The 11,458-nt window shown below is 43.4% G+C and overlaps 1 protein-coding gene across 1 annotated transcript; it reads right to left on the reverse strand.

The window, feature by feature from the left end:
* Positions 1 to 5,912: 5,912 nt before the first annotated feature.
* Positions 5,913 to 6,515, reverse strand: CUNH11orf87 (chromosome unknown C11orf87 homolog). Its single transcript, XM_004626122.1, has one exon. It carries the CDS (start codon positions 6,513 to 6,515, stop codon positions 5,913 to 5,915), a length of 603 nt encoding a protein of 200 aa, XP_004626179.1.
* Positions 6,516 to 11,458: the final 4,943 nt, after the last annotated feature.

Genomic DNA, 11,458 nt, shown 5'->3' on the forward strand with positions numbered 1-11,458 from the left:
TCTTAGTATCAAGTTTATCATTAAATTCCTGAACATTGTTTAACTGCTCTAGAGAGTTGAAAACAAGGTTAATACCAATAAGGGGACTAAGCCCACTGCAAAATTGGGAAGCTAGCCGTAGGAGCCTCACATAGACAAAATTAAGACAAATACTTCCTTCTTACAGATTGGGACAATTTTTTTACAAGATAGGACTGAAAAGAAAAGTAAAGCAGGTTTTATGCTCCTTTTTTCACACAGTTAGGAGCCAGAAATGAGAGGGTGGTGTAACACAAACATTTAAATAGCTTTGAAGATAAATGAAAAGCCCTCCCTCAAAGATTTCCATGTGGATCTATGACATCTAAAGAAATCCATGCATGGTACCATCTACTATGAAACAAAAGCAGTAGAGGTGAGGTGGTGAATCAATTCTTGATTCTGAAGTGGGATCCGTGCCTTGCAATTATGACTGCATAGAACACAAAGCGCCTAGATGTTCCTGTATGTTCAAGGAAGGAGCAATACTTAAGGGTAAATAGTGCCTAGAGATGGCCGGGCCAGGATGCATGGACTGTTGTGGATGATACCTCGAGACTAGAGGGAGAGGCCCAGGGTTAAAAATTGCAATGGTGCAAAAGCTAGACAGGATAAGAGCCCTCAGCCTGGGAAGCATGCATGTCCAGCTGGTTTTCAGCAAGCTACAGCTAGAAGCTGTCAGAAGTTATGTGAATCTGAGAATCTCCTTTTCTCTAAATGACACAAAATCGTATCAAGCACACTTCTACTTGACACATATGATTATATTTGAGAAATAAAAGCAGAAAAAGAAAAAATCTCAGAATCTAAGCATATGAACTTCAGAATCTGAGTGGTTGTCCTAAATTATCATACAAGACTCAGTTTATTGGATTATAATAGAAGGATCATTCAGTCCATTTCTTAGGTGCACTAGTTTGTAAGGAAGGACAGATGAGATCTAGAAAAATGGAACTGAGGGTAATAATTTCATAATCCTGCTACATTATAAGCTAAATTAATAAGGAAATAGTGTCCAAAGTCCAATTAACAAGAAAACTCTTTTATTGATAGAAAAGCGAAACAAAATTTTCATGAATTCTACTATCTATTTTATTCTACCTGTTGGATATACTCAAGTTCAAAAATCAGTCTTGTTGTCACTATCATTATTAATCTCTCTACAGAAACACCCCAATGCAATCACAAATTTCAGGGAAAATCCATGCCTAAAACAGGTAAGACCACTTTGTATATCACTGTCCCAAATTAAAGCTAATTAAATTCATATTATCACACAAGCCTTTTTGCCTGGCATCAATTGCATTATTAGACTGGTGACAGTAACAAGTATTGATGTCAAGCCATATAAGCTAGTTCCCAAATATTATTCAACAAATGAAAAAAAAACTAGATTCAGATTTGTTTAATCCAGTGATTAAATGTCCTAATACAGACAGGGAAATTCATTCTTATAGGAACTGAAGTATCTGTGAACCACAATCACCAGCTCCAAAAAAGAATAGGTGGATTTTAGGTTAAAATTCAAACTCCAGATTCAGATGTGATTAGCTCTGAGGAGCTGATCAGATTACAGGTTCTTGTTCTAATTTAATCCATAGCTTTCACATAATATGAATTACTAATTTCTTAGTTTTTATCCACATCAACACATCTAAAGGATATGTGTTCAACACTGGAAAAATAAACTTTTAACCCTGGCCAATTAATTCCATTGATACAAATAGAAATGGAAATGAAGCCAAAGAAGTTTTTTTTTTTTGAAAGCTAATTTGTCCATATTTTCCAGAAAGTTACTTATCAGACTAAAAACTTAATGGCCATGTTTTCACTTTACCTTTAGCTATACAGATATAAGTTGTACTTACACAACATATAGCTTTAAAATAAAAAATTAAACTACAGTCCAGGTTTGTGATTTTGATGGCCCTAACCCTCTTCTGGATATTTTTGTGTTTCATCTAGATACTTGGACTACATTGATCTGGTCATAACTTTATTATCATTGTCACTAGCATAGGAAAAGAAGCTTATCAAATTACCAATTTCCAAAGTCAATCGGGACTCTCTCCCCTTTCAATAAGGAAGGAAAAAGTCATTCAGATTTGACCTCAGAGAAATAATTACATGCATATACCTGACTTCTCAGTATCCTCTCTGGATAAGAGAATGGAACAGCTACTTGGTTTCCATCTTGTTCTTGTAGTGACAGAAAAGAGAATACAAAAAGTCCCGTTGTAAATTTGTACAAAATGTATGCATATATAAATACAGATCTATGCGCATATATAAATTCTAAAGATTATATTCATCTACGTCTTTAAGATTCAGAGTCCCATACAGTTGACATAATGGCATTCTTTCTCCAATTTTCTCATTTTAAAAACAATAAGAATCAAGCATGCCACCTTATTAATACTGAATAGCAAGAGCAGAAGTTGAGCTACAGCTATAGAGGTTTGAAGCAATTAGTTTGATGGGACATCAGTGAATAAAATCCTTAAATTTAGCTATTTCCAGAGTGCCTTTTGTTTCATACAAATGAAGACCAAAATTTCCCATTGGTAGCATCCCAAACTCCTGGGACTGACAACTGAGCTCTTAAGAAGCAGTGTTTAATACACAGTTTATGTAAACTGCTTGGATATGTGCTTATTGCAGTAATTTGGTGTGGGTACTGTCTTACTAGTACCTCATATAATTCTTTTTCTATCTCATTAAAGTCTCATATGACTTCACCAGAAGCATAGAGTTCTGAGTATACTAAACTTCATTTGAAATTTGATTTTAAAAACTGTATGATCTTCTCAGAGGACAGTATTAAAATATTCAACCATAGTCAATTAATGGAGAAAGGCATATGCATGTAAAGGTGCACATTAAATCAGTCTATCACACATATATGTCCATGGTTAGAGGTATGAAGATTTTTAAACAGTACACACTGTTCTTTTAAATCTCCTGCTTCTTCTATTCACTTGGAAAAACTTCATAGGACACTTCCCCCCAGGGTTTACAGGCTGTTCCTTGGAAAGGGATCATTATTGCATGCCTTAAATGCACTATATAATTCATAAGGCAAGAACATAGGAGTAGCTTCAGCACCAAGAAAATGGAGTCATCACCTAATACTGCTCACAACTGAATATGTTATTGCTTTAATAAAATGGGAAATTACTCACTGTAAAAAATGTACCAAATAAGGGGAAAAATAATGTCCATATATTTTAGTTGAGCTCATTAGAAATTAGGATGCTCCGTTTTGGGTTTTTTATTCTACTCTACATCCAACTCCAAAAGTCATTTTATAATAAGATATTAAAGAGCTAGAGCTGTTTGTGGGTAAGCTACAAAAATTAATGAACTTTCATCTTCACAGTGCCTTAGTCATTCTTGATGTACAATGTGGAGCTTTAATGCACAAATAGATTCCCTAGTGGCTTAAGGGAGTTAATGCACTCTTTTACTTAGTAGGAAGTGATGAAGGCACTGGAGAGAATCTGGTTCATTGTTTAATGTTTTGTATCCAAAGACTATCCCTGGTCTTCCTGATGTTACAACATAGGATGTTTAAATGATGACCTCTGCTTCAGGAAAGCACATGAGTAATTATCTAACTGGTTTAAAATTAAGCTTATTAATTACTCTTATACAAAATGTAGACTGAACTTGGCCAACTTAATAGATGACCAAAAACAGCACAGTTAATATTTTCTCTGGATAAGAACATATATGCCTGGAACCAAGACAGAATCTAGAACAACTAGTTACTTGGAAGAGGGATGCACCTAGGTGCACTGTTGTTTTGCACTCAACAGCACTGAAAATACTCCTTTGACTAAGCTTTTTGTAAGTCATTCTCTTTCATTCATTTTACAAATATTTCAAAAGCTATTGAAGGATTAGCTCCCAAGGAGGGATGCCATCACATATATTAGAGATTTTAGTGTGCTTCTGGCCCCTTCTATCCTCAATCCAAGGGAAACAAAGTGGTATATAATCATAGGCAGACTCCATTTCTAAAAGAGAAGGATCAGTCTGGCATCAGAAGACAAAATAAAATATTTTTCTCCTCAATGCTTTTTTATGTATTCAGTGAAATTAGCCGAGCCATACTAATAAAGGAATCCCACCTTTGTGGCACCTCAGACACTAGCACAGATTTTTAACTAAACAAGGTGCAAACATTTTTATCCTATAAGATTGTGCGGATTTCATTCTCTTGAAATTTGCATGTCTTGTCATCCAAATTGCCCAACACCCCACCAGTTTTGCTCCCAAACACATACAGTACAAGCAAGCTCACACACCATTGCCTCCAGATGAAACTTAACTGCATGCAGGGAGAACTACAGGCACTGTTTAAATATTAATCACATTTTAATAGATGGCATTCCTGCACATCCATTATTCGTTTGTCTTCCGTTGTTGTGGTTGTTCTGTTATTCACAAAAGAAGAAGGAAAACATGTGTGTTATCTTTTTATAACAGTCTGCTACAGAGTAAGGTACAAAAGAACACTTCTGGAAACAGCAGAAGCCAGGCCTACACCACTGAGTTCCTCTTCCAGTGGCAACCATTATATCAACAGTTGGAAAGTAAGAATGAGAATATACAGTTTGGAGGACTTAGTACAGAACTATAGTTTTCTTTTGTATTTGGTACCAATATAACAAATATATAACAAAGGTGCATTCATTCTAAAAATAAAACAAACATTCTGATTGGTTAGATACTGCACTTTCAGTACTACACATCACCTAGTAGCTTTTTTTTTTTTTTTTTACAAAAAGGTAACTTATGCAACACTTCATAGTAAGAAAACTAATAGTACACGCTAATCTGATTGTAAAAAAGGAAAAACAAAGCAAAACAAAAAAAAACAAAAAACAAACAAACAAAAAAAAAAAGCCATTGTAGTCATTTTCCAAAACAGCCCCTCCTCTGCTATCACAATCAGAGGAAGTAACCATTACTGAGGCGATTTCAGCACCAGGCCTTGAAGGACAGCTCCCGAGTCCTCTGACTCCTGAAAAAAAAAAAAAAAACGCCACAAGACAAAAAGGTGTACAAGTGGATTGGGCTGGGAGCGGAAAGCAGTAGGTTCTTTTATTTTTGTTCTTGCTTTTTTTACTCATGTATAGATTTGACTGTATTTAGTATGCTCGGCCAGCGAGAGACATTTACTAAACTAAAATGCTCGGTCCTGGAAAAAGTAATGGTTAACCAAGGTATGAGAAAATGGTTGACAGCAGAGGGGTACCTGTCCCGGTCCTAAACATTTTTCAGGGACTTTCTCTGTGACCTTTTTGTAGTCCTGGTGCTTAATGTAGAATTTTCTTTATAATATAATATGCCCGAGCCCAGCTGAGAGTGAGAAAACGGGAGGAGAGAGAGAGACGCTAAAGGAAAAGTGAAAGCTGGGGGCGGGAGGCAGGAGGGGAGGAAAGTTGCCTTAACCTGATAGCTATATACAACACTACTGGGCCCCCTCCCTTCCTTTCGCTCCAGGTCTCAATGCCTTTCATACATTTGGTAGCTTGTACAGTTTCTCCTCCGAACCGAGGGGGATATATGGTGAAGAGGGAAGATGCATCGTTCATTGACAATGAGAAAATATGTGATTTGTCATGCGCTTGGATTGTTATTAGTATAATAATTACTATAAATATTAATAAAGTATTATCAGCACTATTTCTTCTTCCGAGACTTTCCTTGCCCAATATTTACAAATACCGCACAGTGCCTCGGCGGAGGAGAAACGGGGGAGGCGGGTGTGAAGGAGAGAGAGGAAAGAAGGGGCAGAGGAAATGGAAAAGGAAGGAAGAAGGAAGAGAAGCAAGGATGGCAAAGATGCTGGAAATGAGACGAGGATGAAGAAAGGGGCTACACAATCAGGACAGTACCACCGTTTGCAAAACGCCCTCGCCAGCTGTGTCCAAAGAGGAGGAGGTTGCATGTGCCCCTTGTGGACTGGGGGCTGGCGGTGGAGGCGGAGGAGCACAGGGACCCTGGCGAGGAAGCCCTGGGGCCGAGGAGGAGCAGGAGGAAGTGGTGCTGGAGAGGGCGCTGAAGGCGGAGTCCTTGGGCTGCCTCTCCAGCCGGGTCTCTTTTCCTTGAGTTGGAACCTGGCTGCCAGCCCGGGGCAGCCCCCCTCCGCCACGGCTGCCGCTGCAGTGATCCCGCTCGTATTCCTCCTGAGCCCTCTGCATCTTCCGCTTTTTCATCCGACGCTTGTGGATGTGGAAGGTGGAGAGGGACAGCACGATGAGGCAGAAGATAAGAGTGACCAGGACAATCAGCACCAGCGTAGAGGAGAAAGACTGGAAGAGCTGCTGTCCCACCTGCGTGATGCAGGTGCCGCCCCCTCCACCGCCTGCGCCGGGGCTGTGGGCACTTGGGCTGCCGCTGCCGCTGTCGTTGGGGGAAGCCAAGGTCCGATTGAGGAGACACGGCGGCAGCGCCAGCCTCAGCTCCTTCGGTGCCCGGGCACTCATGGGCGCTGGGCTGGGAGGGGCCGGGCCCACCAGGCTTCCTCGCTCGGATACACGGTCCCCACCAGCCACGAAAGGACAGAGCCCACGCCACCCAAAACTACTCCCTGCACGGGAGGGCGTGCACACGCGAGCCAAGGACCGAGGAAGACACTGCCAGAGCGCGAGTGCCGCCGGGGAGCTCTTCTCAGGTCTCCCCTCCAGCCAGGCTCCGGGAGCCCCTTTCCTTCGCAGAGGCACAGGGCTGCAAAGAGAACAGGATTGGTTAGGGTCCCAGGCACTGCCCAGGCGAGAGAGCGAAGAGCAAGGAGGATCAGCCACCACCGCAACGCGGCCCTGGGTGCGCTGCCTAGATTGGGCGCTGTCGGTCTTCTGCGCAGTCCGCGGACCCCAGCCCTACCGCTTCCCCAGCGAACCCGGGTGGCGACTGCCGTCTCCCGGCGCTCTCTGGAAAGGGGTCCACGCCAGCACCGCGGAGGTAGAGATTACTCAGCAGATAAGGCGGCCTCCGGGCGCCCTTTACAACTTTCTAAATGCAAAGGTCTTGGTGGCCGCCTCGATGCCGTCCTCTACCTCCCGGACTACCGACTCTGCTCTCTGCTGAGCCCTTGCTGGATACTAGCAACATTCGAGCCTCAGATCTGGCTTCAGGAACGCAGTTCTCCTTCCTGTCTTCCCCTCGGGACTCTTCCTCCCCGGACATGTCCGACCACTTGGGTCCCGCTCCCAGGAGGGCACTCCGGGCAGCCCAGCCCTCTGCCTTCGTCCACAGCCTCAGCTGAAGTGCAGGTCGTGCCCTGTTCCTTTCTCCAGCATCCCCGGCACCTCCCCCAACCAAAAAAATGAGGCAGCCGAGGCACCTTTGTGGGCTGAAAAGCATTCCTGCAAACGCCCCCTCGCTTCCCCTTTGCCTGCACCCCCTCCTCCTCCAGCAGACAGTAACCTGCTTCTTTCTAAGGGACCTGGAACTTGAAGGGGAGGGTCCCTGCCTGCAAAGTTTGGGGAACAAACCCTCTCTCCGGCCTTCCCAGACTCGCCCGAAGAGCTGAGACTACCACACGCAGCGCAGCCTCCTCGCTGCTCCCCCGAGGCAGCTACAAACTGTTGCACTGCGGAGCTGCGAGGTGGCCGGGGTCCGAGCTGGGGGCAGGGGCGTCCACCCGCGCAGGCCCCACGACCTCTCCTCCCTACCTCCCCACTCGCACCCGCCGCCGCGCCTGCTGGCCTTCAGAGCCTCCGCCGCTCTGCTCGGCATCTCTTACCCGGAGTCGCCAGCGGGCTGCAAGCAGGGAGCCCCTGGCGCGCGGCTGCAGAGGCGGCTGCAGAAGGCGCCGAGCGAAGGGGCCAGAGAGCAAGTCGTGCTGCCTGCCGCTGCCTTCGCTGCCGCTTTAGGGAGCTCAGCTCCCAGCCTATTGCCAGAGAGGCCGGTGACGTCAGACAGTCACCGCCAGGGCTCCAAGCCACCCTTCAGGCCCCCACCCACCCTCATACCCTGACACCTTATTCTGGCACAGCGATTTCGGCTTTGCAAGCTCCGGGTTCCCCGCTCTTCAGTCTCCTGCCCAAGGCTACTGGGAACAACTCCCACCCCACCCACCTCCACGCCGCGCCCCCTCCCCCCCAACGACCCACCTTCCACGTTCACCCCAGGAAAGTCTGAAGCTTCAGTTCTTTCGCTGGCGGATTTCTCATCTTCAACCCTTTCCCAGGTGGTCCCAGGAATGTATGTTTGCACCCTATACAAGCTTCTCCCAGGACGGACAGATCAGACTTTCCCCGGATGAGTAATGCAGGTCCCCGTACCCCCAAATCTTGCTCGCGCTGCCCCTTGTTCTGAACATACATGTGTACATTAAAGATGACAGGGACATTGGTCAACGAAAGTGTGACAAAACCTAAAATATAAATCCATAAGTGAATCAAACAATCGAACCGTTTTTATCACCACCAATACCAAATTTATCTTTCATTCCACCTGACTCTCGGTCCTTCTATCTCACACACTCATTTACAGGCCCAAAACCTATTCAGTGTGTTGAACACCCCTTCTAGTTGGACAGTCTATACACTCAGGCGCATACACGGGTTTACATCTAAATTTCTTAGAGTGCAGAAACTAATGTCCCATGAAAATTCTGAGTGTCATAACTCTACAAAATACTCCTTCATTGACCCTAATTTTTGTGAAAGTGTTTAGTGCTTTTCTCTTATTTGTAATATTGTAGTATTAAAAATAGCCTTTCAGCAAAAACAGACAGAATTTCTAGAAAGGTTCTCAGCATCCTGCCTAAATCTTGTTAGGAACTAGCACGCTATTGGTTCAGAGCCCTTTGAAAAAATAGGTACAATGCATTGCATTACAGTAATCTTTTTTAAAAAATTGAAAAAGGCAGCTTATGATACTACATAAGAGGCAGCATGAGGTTCTTGAAGGCACTTAGTTGTCATTTAATGTGCATTTCTTTTTTTCCCGTTCAACCCTATTTTATTCCCCTCTTTGAGTTCAGCAAGTGCCTGGACAATACTTGTTGGTAAATTGAGCAATGCAGTATACATTTCTGCCTTTTCCTGCAATTCATTAGAAATGGGAGGGATGCTTAAGACCCACTTATCTGCTTCTATTTTCTGTACTGGTGAAGAAAGAAAGTTTGATATGCAGAGAAAAAGATTGTCTGTAATATGGGGCAACGAGCCCCTCCTTCTGACCTTGTCTTCCGATCTAGTTCTACTCTAAATTCCTACCTTACTCCTTTTTTTTCTTTTTGCTCATGTCTTATACGTGGAAGGAAAACTATACCATAGCCCCCAAAATTTTGTTTTCATTATTTGAATACGAGGCATCTGGACTGGAGATACAAGCCAGTCACAGTCTGTGTATAGCACCGTTCCTACCATCCGCACCCCAATAAAAATATCAATGAAAAATATCACTGTTTAAGGTAAACAATTGAATATAAATAATGCATAGTTGCTTTAGACCATAAACTGATGCCCTTGCCTGGCAAAAATCACAGTTAATGATGGGCAATGACCCCAGTGCTAGTGCGGCCTTCCTGCCTAGAAAAGGTCACCTGGCTCTTGTGCAAATCAACTTCCACATGTCAGCATCGTGACTTTGGTGGGATGGAGGAATGATGAGCCATTATGTTTGTTTCACTGTGACTACTGAGACTTCCCCAGGGACACCTGATAGGCAATGCATCATTTTTGCACACAGTGTTTGCTCTTGAAAAGTTGAGTCTAATCCACATTTTGTAAAGCAAATCCAATTTTAAATGCTCCAAAAAGAGATCTAGCTATTTAAAGAGATTCTTTAGCAGTAAAAAAGAAAGCTATCTAAAACAGCAAAGAGTCTTTACATAATTAGAGTTAACTCTCAGTGTTCTGTTTCCAGATTCAGTGGCATTAACACATTTTCTAGAGGGAAATATTGCTTCACAATATGTGTAACAGTATCATAACATATATGTAATGAGGTTCCTGCACACCATGCTTTTAGGGCATGTCAAAAGACTGACACTGTTCTTATCCTTTTGTGACAAAGGAGAACCATCTGTTATATCAGGAATGCTAAAATGCATTTTTACACAACCTATGTAAAGACAAGGTCGTACCCTAGAGAACTGAGATCCCACTGCACATAAATATGATTCAGAACATAACAGTATTTAACTGGAAATGACATTGATACACTGAAGACATAAAGTTTCAAGTTCCAAAGTTCCAAGTTCAGAGCCCAATCTGCCTCCTTTCCTTTCCACAAAGAGCAAGCTGTAGGACCATAATTGTTTTTCTTCTGCAGAGGACAAGTGTGGTAAATACATAGACTTGGGTGTCATTGGGCAGTATGATTCTGATCTAGGGAACAATGAAGACTTCTTGGACTGAAGGATCTTGATCTCACTGAGTTGTCATATAATTTTGGCACATCAGGCATAATGAGAAGATTTCTTCTATACAATAGGTTGCCACTATTTAAGCCATCAAAAATTTTAAGCCACACTGTTTAAGAGTACAAAATGAAGAAACTTCTGATAGTCTCAGAATCTTGTGATGGAAAGATCTTTTTGAATTCAAACACGTCCCAAATATTCAACTAAATATAATACTTGTTCACAAGCTTTAAGAAGGATCTCTGTCTAGCTCAGAGAGAAGTGCCAAACAGGCCCTTGCATATCAATCCAAAAAAAAAAAAAATCACTGAATCAGCAATACTGATAATAATGCTAGCTATTGGCATTATTTTAAATACTCACTATATGCTAGGCTGTATCAAAGTCTCGAAACCCAGTCCTAGCCCAAGCCCGGTGAGTGTGTGGGACAGCTTCTGGCTACCCTGCATTGGTGGGACCTACTACTGGTCCTAGCCCAGGCACAGCGTGGGTGAAACCCTCTTACACCCCCTTGGGACACGCCCCATCAATCCATAGTACCCCCACACACCCCGCACACAGAGTAGCAATTTCTGCCGTGTTCCGGGAACCCCCGGATCCAGTTCTAGCCCAGGCCCAGTGAGTGTGTGAGAGAGCTGCCTGTTCCCCCTACTCCACCTTGTCCCCTCCAGACTCAGCTCAGGCCTGGCATACAGGCCTGTGGTGAAACCCTGCAGCTGAAATTCCTGCAGAGAGTGTAGAGGATAGGACCACCCAGCTAGTCCAGGAGCAGAAAATCTTGCCAGAGGGGCACAACAGATTCATCCCCAAGGGCAGCAGCAGGAAGGAGCTGAGCACAGCAGCCAGACACAACCCAGGCACAACTGGATAAATCCAAACTTTGTAGATCTTCATCTGAACTTCAGTACATGCTAAGGTTATAACTACAACAAAGATCTATAACAAAGGTCAGAAGACAGTCCTACACAAAATGATGAGAAGAAACAAAATGAAACCTCAGAATCCAAGCCCACCCATAACAAGTGCAGAGCACAATAACACAGAACAAATTGG

This window comes from Octodon degus, unplaced genomic scaffold (assembly GCF_000260255.1).
Source record: "Octodon degus isolate 3935 unplaced genomic scaffold, OctDeg1.0 scaffold00012, whole genome shotgun sequence".
NCBI classification, from domain to species: domain Eukaryota; kingdom Metazoa; phylum Chordata; class Mammalia; order Rodentia; family Octodontidae; genus Octodon; species Octodon degus.